The sequence below is a fragment of the Molothrus ater genome, chromosome 8, assembly GCF_012460135.2.
Source record: "Molothrus ater isolate BHLD 08-10-18 breed brown headed cowbird chromosome 8, BPBGC_Mater_1.1, whole genome shotgun sequence".
NCBI classification, from domain to species: domain Eukaryota; kingdom Metazoa; phylum Chordata; class Aves; order Passeriformes; family Icteridae; genus Molothrus; species Molothrus ater.
Window position 1 is genome coordinate 11,261,717 of NC_050485.2, and position 15,726 is coordinate 11,277,442.

General features: G+C 35.8%; 1 protein-coding gene across 17 annotated transcripts in view; it reads right to left on the reverse strand.

The window, feature by feature from the left end:
- Positions 1-15,726, reverse strand: part of KCNMA1 (potassium calcium-activated channel subfamily M alpha 1) — a 414,751-nt gene that overhangs the window by 67,200 nt on the left and 331,825 nt on the right. For all 17 annotated transcript variants that reach the window (XM_036386077.2, XM_054515514.1, XM_036386078.2 and 14 more), the window contains one exon: positions 2,442-2,535. In XM_036386077.2, coding sequence (XP_036241970.1) covers positions 2,442-2,535 — 94 coding nt within the window. The remainder of the gene's footprint in view (positions 1-2,441; positions 2,536-15,726) is intronic.

The following is a 15,726-nucleotide window of genomic DNA, read 5'->3' on the forward strand; positions in this document are numbered from 1 at the left end:
AAAACAATGTCTGGATTTGGAAGCCTGGCAAGTTCTCCACTCGCTGCTCAACCTGTGTTTAGCAATTCTGATGTGCTACTGAGCAGACAGCTCAGGCTCAGGACGACTACTCTCCCTCAGTCCCTCTTCAGCAGGCAATGAAAGCAGGCTGTACTTTGAAAATCTTCCCCCATCATGCAAACTGACACAGGCATGCTTTTCAAAAACCCACAGCCAATCTGTTGATCATTACTTATTTACAAAGGCCTTCGGGCAGAAAGTCCTGTAAAAACCATACTTGATACGGTATACACTAGCTTTTTCTGCTTGTGGAAAAAAGTACCCCTAAGGCTACCTCAAACCATCACTTTCTATTGCACATAAAATGTACCGTGTAACACTAAAGTATTTAATATATATGGTATAATATATCTACAGGAAAGGCATTTGTGTAGAAGTATGTTACCCTGTATTTGGTAATTTGATGTTTTGCTGAAGGCTATGACTTGAAAAAGCCTGCACCTAGTACAGAGGACCTGTCATCTCAGTACCCAAGAGCCAATAGAATAAAGAAGTACCCTTAAGCAGCAAAACTTTGACACAGCTTTGAAGCATATGAAAACAGTATAACTCCCCAGAATTATTATTACTCAAGATCAAAGAAATGAGGCATACTTTACATAGCAAACAGGGACAGTGTGTTCAGCTCCTTCTCTCTCTCTCTCTCTCCCTTTCTCTTTCTTTTTACTTCTACTTCCCCAAAATTAGAATCTGGGAGAAGGTGAGGGGGGGAATCTCCACATGTTTAAATTTTAAGCAGTTAAAACAATTAGCACCAGATAAGAGGACTGTCCAAAGGTAAGTAAATTGAAAACTATGCTAGCATGACAACTGGCACTATAAAAATGAGAAGTTTGCCAGTATGCTCATTTTATTCTTCCTCATAAACTGTAAACAAGCATGTAAATCAGTGTCATATGGGCAAGGCTGAGCTAACAGGAAGGCAGAGAACTTTTAATGGCACATTCTACAGAAATAGATGGTCAATAGGGAAAAAAAAAAGCCACAGCTGGGTGCATTTTCCCTCTGTGAATCAATCTCACTTTTGGTTCTGTAGTCTAAACAGAGATGAAGACGATTTGTGGAGGTTACGTCCTTGAATATGCCCTATATTGCAGAAACAATAAACAAATATGGATGCTTCTGTAACTGCCCAAAGAAAATTCCAGTCTAGTGACTGAAATACAAAGAGAAATATCACCTACCTGTATCCAGAATCATTACAGGAACAAAATCATTGCCAACAAAAATGATAAGAGATTTTATTTATGGAAAGGACTATATATTTGTATCATTTTTTTTTCACTTAACCTCTGTGAGCAGACAGTTATACACACATAAATCTCAGATTCCACGAATGTGTCTGTTTATATATGAAATTAAGTTTACATTTTCTGTGTATGTGTACATATATATACACATAGAGTGGAAATCTCTGCTATGGTATTTATGGATACAATTATGGACTGAGGGTCTAGCCTGGGTACATAGGATATGCAAAAACAGAGCATGAACAGCCTTGTTGGAAACTCTGTATCCACTACAGGATCAAATTTTGACTGAGTTGAGCAGGTAAAAGGCAAAGCACAGTGAGATAGAATGCAAATCACATAATATTTTAATAGATTATAATTTCTTGTTGCAGTTCTAGCTTTAACAAATGTCTTAGAGGTAATTTGTCCTATAAAAGGAAACTACATAGTTATATAAAGAGTATTATTGTAAAATAATGTACACATAGCAACAGGGGAAAATATCACTAACAAGATTCTGTTTTCATCACCCACTTTTGGAGTATACACTACCCTCTTAAAAATCCCTGTATTTCATAATTAATGTGCTTTTAGCTTGACTAAAACTGCGTTAGTTTTGAACTTTGCTTTGGCAAGTACATATATTATTAGACTTTTTCATCAGTCTAAATCAATTAACAGAAATTTGATTTCAATCGACAGGATAAAAGGAAGGTAATATTCAGGTTCATTTTTGATTGTGATGATACATCTCACATATGGCCTTAAGTACAGAAAACAGTACTCAGAGGGAATCCAACAAAAAGAGAATTGCCTGAGGCAAACTAACCACATGAGTTCCCCTGATTGGTTAGTGCTATCATTAGTGCCACTGCTGTTTAAGAACTACACATGGACAGGACAGGGTGACAGCTAAGACTTTAAAGCCTATGTATTTTTCAAACAGCTTTTCAAACTGTTTTTCATGACAGAATTTTTTTTCAGCTCTATCATTATCTGCTGACAAGCTGACAGAATAAATACTTCAGCCTTTCAGAAACCATCTAACAATCTTTTTTTTTCACCCCCTCCCCTTATTTTTGATGTGGGGGGAGGAGAGAGGAAGGAAGAAAGAAAGGAGATGAAGATATGAGTTTTTTTCAGTCTTACCTCATCAGTTTGGGTGAGGAGTTGGGTGAATTTCGCATGCCTCCATTTCGCTGCTTTTTTTTGGGTGATAGTGTCGACGGCTGCTCATCTTCAACTGGAAATATAAGGAACTCATGAGATTAAGTACTGCTCTGAGTGCAATATGAAATACAAGTGAAGTAGCAAAGAACACACACTCTATGTCCATTCACGCACTGATACTTCATTGCTAACATAGGCCAACAGTAATAAGAATCAAATACATGTTAGTTGAAGAGATTGGTTTGAAGGAGAAGCAGAGAAGAATACCAGGGTTTTGAACACAGGTGTTCAAATTGGTTTCATACTTCAAAAAACAAAGGCGGGGGAACCACATTCGGGTTATTCTTAGAGTTATTATCAGTTAATCTGCGCTACAGAAAAATAGAATTAGTGCTCTGCTGTATTCCCAGACAGATAAAGTACTATTTTCAATATCAACATAACAGCTGCCAGCCTGCTTTTGCTAATGAACTAGACACCAGTTGGTTCTCGCTCCTCACATGCCAAACAACAGAGTCTTCATGAAGAGATGTAAAATATTCAATGCCTTGATGTTCAATGATTCAGTTAGTTGGGAATGTGAATGCAGCCTGCCATTGTGCACAGATCTCCAGCACAAGTCAGACCTCATCGCTCTACTCTCCTCCCAAAACGGAGTTTTAACAGGAGTGAACAGAATGAGGTTGAATGGAAGTGGGGAGACAATACCTGCATAACAGAGAATGCATGTGTTATGCAATCTTTTAATGAGGATGAGGTGCATTTTCAAGGACAGATTGATTTCCAGATAGAAAATCACTTAGAGTTTTGTCAGTCATAAGTTACTCTTGGATAACTTATGTCACAATATGTATTGCTTAAACAAGTGCAGCTTCCTAAGAACTCATCTATAAGAATTAACCACCATCTTTACAGTTTTGAGATTGTAACTGCACTTGATAATCTGTATGTAACTTCTACATGTACTATCAAAAGGAATAAACTCATGTCTGCTTTCTCAGGTTCATACTAATGCTACTTTATTCTGGTACAAAGAAGAAAAAATAAACTTTTTCCCATCCTACTGTTAACTGAAAAATTAATTAGAAGATAATATAACTGATGCCTAGGAAGCTTTTACTTTAAAGCTAAAAGGAAAGACATCAGTAGCAGTAATAGTAGCTGCTATATTTAAAGAGCTTAGTACACTTTAGCAGTGCACAAGCAGAGGTTGAGAAAAAAATATTACTTGCAATAAGATACATAAGAAAAACAACAAAAATGGGATATATGTCACCTGCAGCAGACTTATCTGTGAAGAAATTAAACAATAGTCTTTTGCTGTAACTCTCTTCTGACACTATTTTATTACAGACTGTGTTCCAGCCTATCACCTCTGTCTGTTTGCCCAAGCCTGCTAGGGAACTTCATTTTGCCTTGGTCAAGACCAAAGGGCTGGGCCCTGAAAAGACAGATTTTGCTTTTAGATGACCTGGCATCATGTAGAACAAGGGAGTCACAACCAAAGAAAGCTCTGCAAAGAGAAAAAAACAAACCAAAGCAACCAAACAAAGCTAATCCTAAAATAAATGTGCCAAAGAGTGCTGTAAAAGACAATACTTAGATCAGAACATTGACTGTCTAATAATGATTTATTCACTAAGTTTCTTCTCTTCTTAGGCAGCATCCCTAAAGACAAAGGAATTTTCTTCTCATTTGACTTTTCTTTCTTTTTCCAAATCAAAGTCCTATAGTGTAAATGCTTATTGATGGTTAGTTAAATGCCTCTCAGTCAAATTTGGCTGAGAAATAAACAAGCCCACAGAAAATTCTCAAAAATACACAAATTGAAATTTTCTTTCTGTGACAGTTTGCACACATTAAACTAGATCACTTCAGTATTTAGCTACATGTACCATGAAGTGAACATAAACCAAATTGGTTTTTTGGTAATATCTTTGCAGCTCTGATTGCAAAAAAGCACAAGTGTTTGTGCTTTTCAGAACACCCTCTTCAAATTATTCTCTTGAAATGGCCTAGTCTTGTTTTAAACTTCTCTACCAAAAAGTTATTTGCATGCTATTCCACACAGACAATAGCTTTCAAGATATCCACTGTGCTCTCTTGTTCTTTACTGGATATAAATATTCAGTTCCACCACTTAAAAGATCAAATGAACAAGAATCATGCAAAATGTTTTGTCCAGAAAACAACAAATGATCTGTTTTACTCTCTTGGGAGTAAAAATTCTAAATTTCACTCAAATTAATCTGTTACCATGGGGTTAACAGAATGTTTGTCCAGAGATGCAGTATGGCACCACAAGTGTGCTGTTATACAATTTTAGCAGTTCAAGGAAGATACACATCCATCAGGACCATAGGCAAAAATCTTACAGTAACACAAGTGAACTGTACATAATATTATAACCAGAAATATTTCTCTGCACAAGAGAAAACAATATTAAAAAATAATATTCTTCCAGGTTTTCAGCTAGCTAATAAGACTCTTTCCTGATCCTTTCAAATTCTGAAAGTTAATACAATAAGGATGCTTTTGTACTATATGGTCCAACATTTATGTTCTGCAGTGCTGCCAGGAGATGCTAACCTGCAGCCCAATTAAAAGCAAAGCCTTATTTGTAACCATCCAAAATAACAACTTCTAGAAGTACATTTCTAACAGTCTGCACTTAGTATCAGTACCACATCTGCAATAAATAAGCTTCCTTTTTGGATACGTGCTTGTCATATTCAAATTATGTTACTGTCACCAGGTGCCTGCAAAGCCCAAGGTTGCTGAGGCTCACTAGTTAATTCCTGTTAGCAAAGCCTTCTGAGGATCTCAATTTGTTGCTTAACCAAGAAAGGCATTTATTCTCATTGTAGCAAAGGAAGTAGATCTAGATTCATCATATGACAGAAAATCAAGTTTTATTTTTCATTGAAATTCTGCAGAGTTTACAGGGCATCTGCAGTTTAGCAACACAGCTCCATAGGAATGGGGGAAGGGAACACATGAAGCTGAAATACGTGAATTGTATCTAATGGACACTATTACATATGGCTTCGTTCCCAAAAATGTTGCAGTGATAATTCACAAGTGGTTTCTTAGTAGTAAGTAGGATAAAACGTATTTAATTATTATCCTTTAGATACTCCTATCAATTTCCTGCCTATTTAAAGAAGTGGATCTAGCAAAATTTTCAGTAAGGTTATTAAATATTTTAGTTTCATGGTTTCTGTGTCTGCATTAATTTAAAAGGGAGTCTTAAATTCGCTTGTTCTTATGAAAGAAAAACATATTGGCACAGCAGGGCTGTGATATATGACAAATAAATTCTGATATTGTATGTTTATTTTTGTTAATGAGTCGCCATCTTTTATGTCTTTATAGTACAGGGTTTGTAATATGGCTGTATACTACAGCCATATTATGTTACACAGACTTTTTTTACCGGTTTAATGAAAATTGGAAGTTCAAGAATTGGACACAGAGTTTTATAGATTTGGAACTCAATTCAGCCTCTGAGTTCTAATAACATTCAAGAGCTTGTTTACACATCCCTAAGTATAACACTTATTGTACTGCTGTAACAACCCAGAGCTCACTTGTCTAATAAGAGTTTTGCAGTTCAGGAAGACTCAATGCTAAAAAAATGTCAGGCGAGTCTAATGAGGCTTCAGACACTCCGATTTACGCTGGAGTTTAATTTAAAGTTACACTGATGTTTTAACATGTTTGCTTATTCTTGAGTAAAGAGTGTTCATTATTTCAGTGACATAACCTCCAGACAATGTTCCATGAATTGGTTTAAGATGTGCTGGTAATTTTAACAGCCATAATGTGGAGTTGAACATCTGAAGCAACACATTACTTGACTTTTATCCTCATTTCATTTTTAAAGCAAAAACAAAGGGTAAGTCTTCCAAAACAGTGGACAAGTTCATAACTTTTTTCTTTGTTATTTTCTAACTATTTTTAAAACAACACTGTCTCCTTTACTCCCTCTCCCAGGTCACTAGCTGCACTAATTTACAGACGCTTTTTTAGACACCAAAAAGAGCTGAAATTTGAAATAACATTGATTTTACTGAACATCACATGAACTGGGATACCTGGTAAATTCATTCTGCCTCGCATGTAAATGCTCCAAAGCAATTAAATCCTTTGAAAGGTAAAGCACAAACCACCCAGAAACATTAGTTGACTAGCTATCTTGATTAACTTATTAATCACCACATCTGGAGAAACCCACATCTGTAAGCACTTAACAGAGCATTAGTAATGTCATAGTCACATTGAAAACAGACTGCAAAACCATGCACAAACCATTCTGTATTGCCTTATGCATCCAACTACTGGGCTACCTACGGAGATCTTGGTTCAACCCAGGCTTTTGGGAATGGTAGCAGTATTTTACAGGCAAGCTGAGTGCCCTTTGCAATCTACAGTAGGTAGATTTTCCTTGTTCAACAGAACTCAGTAAGTTAAGGTGCAGCAGCGAGGGGTTGTTGGGTAGGAAGAGGCTCCCTTTACGGTTATTAACAAGTGGAACAGGTTCCGGGATTCCTTCAGTGGACTTGGCATCAATCAATGCATTAGTAGTTGCATTCTTGAACTGATATGAACCTTTTGGGTAACTTGATCTAGCTGCATTCTTTACTTCTAAATAATAAGAAAAAATTTAAATTAATTTCTTCATATTAAAAAATATTTAAAACCACAGGCATGAATCAGTTTTGATATTATGTGGAAATACAGACATTAAAGCTTAAGGTATCAGTTCCAACAGCAAAAATAAAGGTTTATACCTGCAGCTTTCTTATGTTGTTTTTTCTTTTTTTCCTCTAAAAATGACTCTTTATAGAAGAATACTTATAGAAGGATTATTCAACAATATTATCACCTTTAAGCAATAATCCCATCCTAGGGTAAGTATCTCTGAGGTAATACTTATTTCCCCATGTTGATAAGGGCTTTGAGATTTACTATCTGTGGAAGATGTTTATTTCTTTGAAACTACTGAAAATGACAGGGGAGGTAAAACACTCTGCTGCTATTAAAATAAATAAGGAATCATAGAAAACATAAGGTCACCACTTCAAAATTGTGCAAGCACACTTATGGAATTAAACTGATTTTAAGGAACCCACATAAAAATTGTTGAGTATTCAACAGAGCTGAATACTGTAAATTTCAGGAGGTCATACATAGTACCTCTGAAAAGAAAGTTAAGAAATTCAATTTCCTAAATATGGATATAGCTTAAAATTGTGATTCTTTGTCTTCCACTGATAATATATCAAGGCTACTTAAACACTACCCTATCTACTAATACCTCTAACAAATGGCACCTGCAGTAACAACCAACAACAAAATATTTTTCTGGTAAAAACACGCAATAAAGATCTTCTCCTAATGCTTGTTTCATTCTGAATGAGTATAGTATAGACAAGAAGGTATAGAACAGAGCTGCTAAGACCTTATTGTTGGTTGTATCATAAAGTAAGAAGTTTAGGTAGGGAGTAGTTGGCGGACTGATAAACTTGCAGCATTATTTATTATTGAAACATATATATATATGTTTCAATTGTCTTAAAGATTCTATGGAGAACACTGAGTAGAGACTAGAGGCAAAGTATTTGAGGTCAGCATGTTTTTTGGGATCTTTGTTTAGTTTACCACCAGCTAGAAACACCATCTGGTAACAGGAAAGATAAGAAAATAGCATTCCATGCTTGCCATTTTTCTTCAAGCACAAAATCTGTCTCTCTCACGGAAAGGGTGAGTCTATAGGAATTACATTAAGAGTCGTTTGAAGGTACCTTTTAACAAGGTTGAACAGGCTGGTGGCAAAGCACCCATTCCAATTCAATGACCTTTTGATGGCTTGCTACTATTCTGAGGTAGATTCAAAAATTAGTGAGAAAAGAACTAAAAACTAATTTATGATACTATTCTGATTTTTACTAATAGAAGCAACATAATAATAATAATAATAATAATAATAATAATAATAATAATAATAATAATAATAATAATAATACACCAGAGTTCACATGTATATTAAATCATCAGAGGAGAGCATATATCTTTGATTAGCAATAATGCCACGAAGACAAAAATATTGAATACACTACATGAAAATTATCAATTTTATCTGAGTTACTGGGTTTTTTTATCAAATTTTGTACTTCTACTTTTGATATTCCTCCAAGTGAAATAATTTTAGGATGATGAAATATATCTGCAGAGAACTATCTCCCTATACATGTCACTGGTCAAGCATGTATTTGAAGGCCTCGATATGCATCAACTCAGTTCTATTTTTAAAGTGCAGATAATAATACCGGAAATAATCTTTAAAAATCCACATCCTCTATCAAAGTATCTTCACATGAAATGGAAGAAGACCAGAATCTATTAAGCTTATCAACCCTTTAATCAAGTTATAAGAAACACCATAATCTTTTTACAGTCTCTTCTGGAGTTCAGTAAGTGATGGTTTCAGATACCAGACCTGACTATTAAGCAATAACCTTCCATAGCAATGTATGTTTTATGGCATATTCCATGCAGACAAATTCAAGCTTTCCTAAGATTTTGTGCTTGTGGTGGCACAGCATGTGTCAGAACAAAAATACTTGTCTTTTGGTATGGCTTCATATCTGGAGCATGGCATCATATTTAACAGCACCACATGATCTTGTTCAGCAGGAAGGCAGACTGAGCTGCTTAAAAACTAAGTTACTTCCCCTTACTTCCAACAGTGTGGACAGGTACTATCACTGAGCATGGGCATAACAAGTTGCCAATTGTTTTTGGTCAAATTATTCCAGACTTAAAAATTCTAACTACTGGTTTCATCCCATGACTTCTAACCTCCTGCCTCAAGAGCTTAGATCAAAGTGGAAGAAGACCCACAGTGGACGAGTCATGAAATTCTTTGTACATAGGATGATTTTCTTTCTCCAATAGTTTATGGCCCAAATCTTTTTACTCAGTCTTCAAAAGCAAGGATTACAGAATAATATCTGAATGACCTATCTCTGGTAGAGATAATCTCTTTTTCCATTCCTCCTAAAATTACACATATTTTTTTACCACAGAAGAGTGAAACTGGTTACTCTTAGTGTAAATAGTCTGAAGGTGCATGCTGTGCCACATACATGGGGCTGTCAGAATACACCCTGAACTACATGAGCAAGCATAGAGCTTTTGGATGAAGCAGTTCTGTACAACCAGGTGAGAAACAAAGGTCATCTTCAGCAGATAAACACTATAGTGTGCAGAACGTAAAACACTTAGGGAGTATTCCCCTGTTCAGCAAAGACAGTTAATTTTTATCAATAATTTCTTTAAAATCTGATTGGGTTCTTGCACTATTATGTGGGCTGATTTCCATAAAAACCATATTTGGGAAACAAAGATTGCTGTTAATTTTATGGAACTAAATACATCCTTACATATTGTCACTGCCTCACTAGGTTTGGCAATCAAACTGTCTGGATTGGGGTAATTTTTCGTACCACTGTGCAACAGCAAATAACAACCTCCAAATCCACCAGGGTTCTTTACTAAGTATGGGATGAATTTAGCACCACCAAGTCTACTAAAACAGGACTATTTTTCTAGTCATAGTTAGATTAATTTATTTTTATGTAGCATGACATATGACTTTATTTCCAATGCAAACAGTCACAGGCCTGCATTGTTTATGCTGCCTAAGTTCCTTAGAATTGTTCCTTAGAACTGTTCAGTACATTTTCATGTATCCATAAGGCATGATTATTACCTAAGAATATTTTGAGAGCCATTTTGAGACCAAATTTTAAACTACTTTCTGAGAATGGCAAACAGTAAGGAACAGGATAAAAGTAGAGTAAGGGTAAGAAATTCCATTTTCTGTAGTATTTTCTAATTGCACCCTGGGTGAACACAATCTACTTTTAATAAATGCTGTGCAGATTTTGCCCAAGAAGCCTGTCAGCATTAGAGAGATAAAAAATAATATGTATAAAATGTGATATATTAATGGAATCGTAAAGGTATTTTGAAGTTGCATATATTCCTATTCCTTACCCCCACCCTCAGGAACTCCCTTTCAAGCTCAATGAATATACACTTGCCTACAGACTGCGTTAGGGAATCATGCCTGTTTCTATTTCTATACATTTTATTTATTATAATGAAGATAATTTGAATTGCAATCTGCAACTCCCTGAACATTTTTAAAACAACAAATGTAGTTAAACTAATGCCTGTGGCAATCTCTATTTATTCTTTGTGAGCACACACTTGCCATAACTTAAAACTGGGCTGAGCTTTAATTTAAATGTAACAAGGCAGAATACCAGTACAGTGCTTTCAACAAAATGGCTGAAACTGGCTTCAGCATGATTTGCCTGGAAGGGAAGATGAAAATGTGTTTTAAAGGAGAAAAAATATCCTGACCAAAACCAGACATTCTAAACAACCACCACTGATACCCAGTGCTCCTCTCCTCCCCCATCTCTATCAGCTGCTAGGCTTTCAGCACTGTTTTTCACCAGACACTAGCAGAGTGTTTTCCTTCATAGTCAGCCATCAGCCAGAGCTGTCACTTGCAGATACTTCATTTTTGTTTCAGTCTAATTCATACTGCACCCCCTTAATCTCTGTAGTGAGTAATGCCATGTCACTGTGAAGATATGTCAGATCCAGCATTAGAAATACAGAGAGTGTTCCTAACAGTTAAACTATCTTGGTTCGAAGAAGTATTTTATTTCTCCCCCCAACTTAACCGATGTCTTTCTCCTGAACATCTTCCAAGCTGACCTCCAAAGGAGCAGTCACCCTTCTGCAATCTGGCTCAGCTTTCATGGGGGGGGGGGTGAAGACAAGCTGCAGCCCTGTATTACTAAATGCAAATAATCAATATGTTGATAAAGCTTTTGGCTACCAGAGTTCTTTTGATGGGAATGACAGCGAGCATGACTTGACTCATTCAATGACAAGCCTGTTTAGACTTTTTTCTACCTACCACTTTGTGAATCAGGCAACTGAAAATACCCACAGCAATTCCTCCAAACTGTCAGCTATTGCTGTGATTCCACCCAGCACCCCCTGTACAAGACAACAGATTAACCATTAGGCTAGATATGTTGAAAATATACAGCTTCAACCTTTCCTCAGCTAGCTCAGAGCGATGTATAGATGATTATTTCAACCGTCAGCTGCCGCATAGACTTAAACCCCTGCACAATAACTCCTGGATTCATCTGCCCCTTGTCAAACTTGCACAGCTTTACTTTGAGCATACATAGTGTGGCAGTTTCACTGCGGATCTAGAATAATCCAGACGGCTGCTGTCTCTTTGTTAACAGGAAGCTAAACTGATGAGTTTGTAATGCATTTCTTATCAAAGGTACTTTAAAAAAGGAAATGTGCCAAATCAGTTGGGGTTGGAATTTAGCATAGTATTGAAGTATGATTTAATCAAAACATTTGTTATTTGTTGGGGAAAAAAAAAAAAAGCCCCATATTTTTCATCCTCTAAAAATCATTTTATGCCAGTGAACTATTTATTTAACAAATTTACTTGATTTTTTTTTTGGTGGTAACAGATGTAATGAAATCATTGACTAGAAACTACAATATAATGGTGCTTGATGAGATACAAGAATGTTAATTTTAGAAACTGTGGAGCAGGGTTTGTTTGGTGTCTGAAATGGTAATTCAAATGAAACAGGATTGCTGCTTTTGTTTCTATGTGCATTACATACTCAGGGAAATGCATTTCATTCTGGTTTTTTAATACAAAAAGATACACTGCATATCTAAACACTAACACCATTAGAAAAGCAGGTGAAGCTGGCTTTTGGTTGCAGTGTCTGCCACTTAAAGTGGATAAAACATCAAGATCCAAGAATGTCAAGAATGCATCATCACAACATTTTGCAAATACTGAATGGTGCTTACAGGAGACATTCTCTTTGAAATTGCAGATCAAGAAATATTTCTCTTTTTTTTTTTCCCTCTTTTTGTCACTGGCTTGTACTTTTTGGCTAAAGGCAAATAAAATTTCAAGACAAATGCATTGCGTCTACTATTTTTTTCTTTTTTTCCTTTTTCTTTCCATTAGTATCCAATACTTAATTTTTGTATTAATAATACATGGTCTTTCAGTCTTAATTATTCTCCCACATTTAGACCTGAAACTCAGCTACAGATATATTTCTCATCTTTGCTTTTCTGTGAATGCTGAAAAAAGGACAGTTAATAGCAAATGTGGAATCTTGCCATGCTGGATCCTGTTATTAATTTAAGATGGCTGCTCTGATACTCAGTGAAATCAATACAGACTTGAAATTCCTGATCTTTTAGAGTAACTTGTATATAGGATGAAAAATAGACTACAAAGGAGTTTGGAAACCCAGAAAACCTCTAACTTGAATCTTTTCATGAAAAAGGTCTGGCGTATGGATTTACATCATTTGTGCTTGTTTTTAAGAGTAGAGAAATTCCCTACGGTTACCACAGAAATATGGTATTTTTTTCTTTGCTCCTCCAGTTTAATTCAATAACATAACTAATATGAATGCTGTATTAATTATTATCACTTCTCTGTTACTATGACTTCAGCAAGCAAAGTCATTTAAGGCTTTCCAAATTGTGGTTAATCCAAAGTCCAGTAAAGTCAGAAAAAACATTTACACAGACTTCAGTGGACTTTAGATCAGGAGCTGTTCATAACTCATGCATGCTGTCATAAATGAGAAGCAAGCCTTTCCCATATAAACAGCATTTTACACACATTGGTGTGTGCAATTTTGAGAAGAAAGGCTTCTGATTTCATGGATCTGATTTCTCGTTCCAATACAGAGGTATACAGACAATAGGACACTATTTGTACATAACAAATATCTTCTCTTTTCCCTGCCAAGTTTGCACAGTAGAAAAAAAGCTACTTCAATCCCTAATAAAATGCTAATTTATATTTAGACTAAGTCATAGGTCCATTGAACCTTGAACATATTTTCTAAATCAAATTTTAGTACTCTCTCATACATTTTTCTTGATTTTTAGTCTTCATTCTCCACTGCCTTTTCAAATTATGATTCACTCTGTAATTGTTTATTCAAGTCATTAAACTGTTATTGGAAAAATGTCAAAGGAAAAGTTAAAAAAAAAAAACAAAGCTTCAGTGGACTTTTTTTTCCTCCCTGTCCATTTAATTGTCCAATAGACTCTCCACTAAGCCATATCCATACAGAATACTATTTGGATAAGTAAGTTTGTTTTGGGAAAGGGTGAAGAAATGGAGATGTCCCTAAACTGCAGAACTTAAACCAGAACATGGTCTGTTTTCAGGGCAGTCTGTTCTCCAGACAAACATCAAAGTGAAAGGAACTAACTTTGTCTTTTCAGAGTGCACTTTGGAGAATAAGGAAAGTCTAAGTGTCTCATTGGTACGGCAAGTGTCAATATGCTGAGTTGAATTTTAAATTATATTACTTCATTATAACAAGCTGTTCTGCTCTTAGCATGGAGGAGGAGCTACAGAAAATGTTACCCCAAGTGTCAGAAAAGAGCTGTTCAGATCCTGTGCTTCCTACTAAGTCACAAGCAGCTATGAACTACGATTTTAGAGCCCCAGCTGCTGTCTGCAGCACAGCAAAGTACAAAAGGACTGCTCAAAGCCACACGGTTGTTAACATTTTAACAGACTACCTGATGACTCCATGGCTACAGGCAGAGGATTGGGAATCTCCTGAGTGGGAGTTAGTTTTACCACTGATTTTGGGTTACACAGCATTGGGTGGCTCACTTGCAGTCAATTCTGGTTTAAAGGATTTTATTAGTCACAGATCTTGCTAGAATTCAAATGACCAAATGATGTGAAATTGTGGCTGTTAATCTCTAATTTTCTCAGACCTAGTAAGTGTAAGACTGCGATGTTGCTACTGTTGTTTGAAAAGTACATTTTGAATACATTCCATAAAAATATACTGTATTCATATGTGATACTGTTATTACAGTGCTTTGGTGGGTTTTTTTTTATTAGACATGAACGTGTGCCTCTAACATTAAATAACTGTAACATCCTTTTTATTTTTGTGTTTCTATTTCCCTTCCTTTAAAAAAAAGTGCCAATTAAAGGGCACTGATTTCCTTATGAGCAGTCCTTTGACAGTTTCCCAAGGTGTGACATGTAAAGCCAAAAGACACATCTTTGGGAGACACTTTAGCAGTAGCAACACAGAGCAAATTATAATATTCCATGCATTGTCACAGACTGTCCTTGTTTCAATGCATAGCAACCCAAATTGTATGGTCCTTTGTCCTATTGCCTCAAAGAAGATTTTGACACCAACTATAAGGGACACAGAGGAAGAAGCTGTGACACTAGCAAGGGCACACTGTAGTTATGCAGTTCTGCTAAACTGCAGAAGGAATCTGTCTTGTTTTTACAAAGTTAAGGAAGTTTCCCCTTTGTGACTAAAAACACAATCTGATCAGTCACTGCAGAAAACGGTGAAGTTGTACTTGTGGACAAAAAGTAAGCTACTATTAAAAAAAGAAAAATCTAAATTTGAAAGGCTACTCATCATTGTGCCTACGATCTCTTTACTGTTTATACTCCCCCTGCTCCATTAAATTCAAAGAAAAATATACAATGCCTTGAAGTAACTATGAGTAAAAGTAAGGACAGGAGTCCTTGGTGATTGCTCTACTCCTTGGGATTAGAAATCTTATATTTACAGCATAGATTTTGTTTGTCAGGCAGAGTATTTCAGTGCACAGGAAAGCGATATTTCCATGCCTTTGGAGCAGGACTCCACAAATTCCAGCTCAGTCTTGCTGCAACTGTTTCCTTCCTGTGAATATTGGAAAGTGTAGATTTCATCCTGCAGAAATCTAATTAGAATTATTACTTCTCTTTTCCATTAAGAAGTGCCAACTTACCTTAACATCTTAAAAATAGATATTTCCAGTAATTTCAATCTACATATTCTAAAGTTTTAAATTGAAATAAAATTTTATCTAGCCTTGCTCATTACAAAAGACAATCTAGGTCCCTGCTAATACCACAGTGAAGATTTTCCTACGCTTATAAATCCAAGAGATTGTATTCTTAAATTCTACGATTTTATGTATTTTTTTTCAATTCTTCCTCTGCTTCCCCATGAGTCGCCTTACTTTTGAAAACACGCTTGAGACGATCTGGCTGAGGTTGTTTCTATTTTTAACTAGGTGGTTAATATGTGACTGATAAATTGGGGTTTTCTTCCTATTTTTT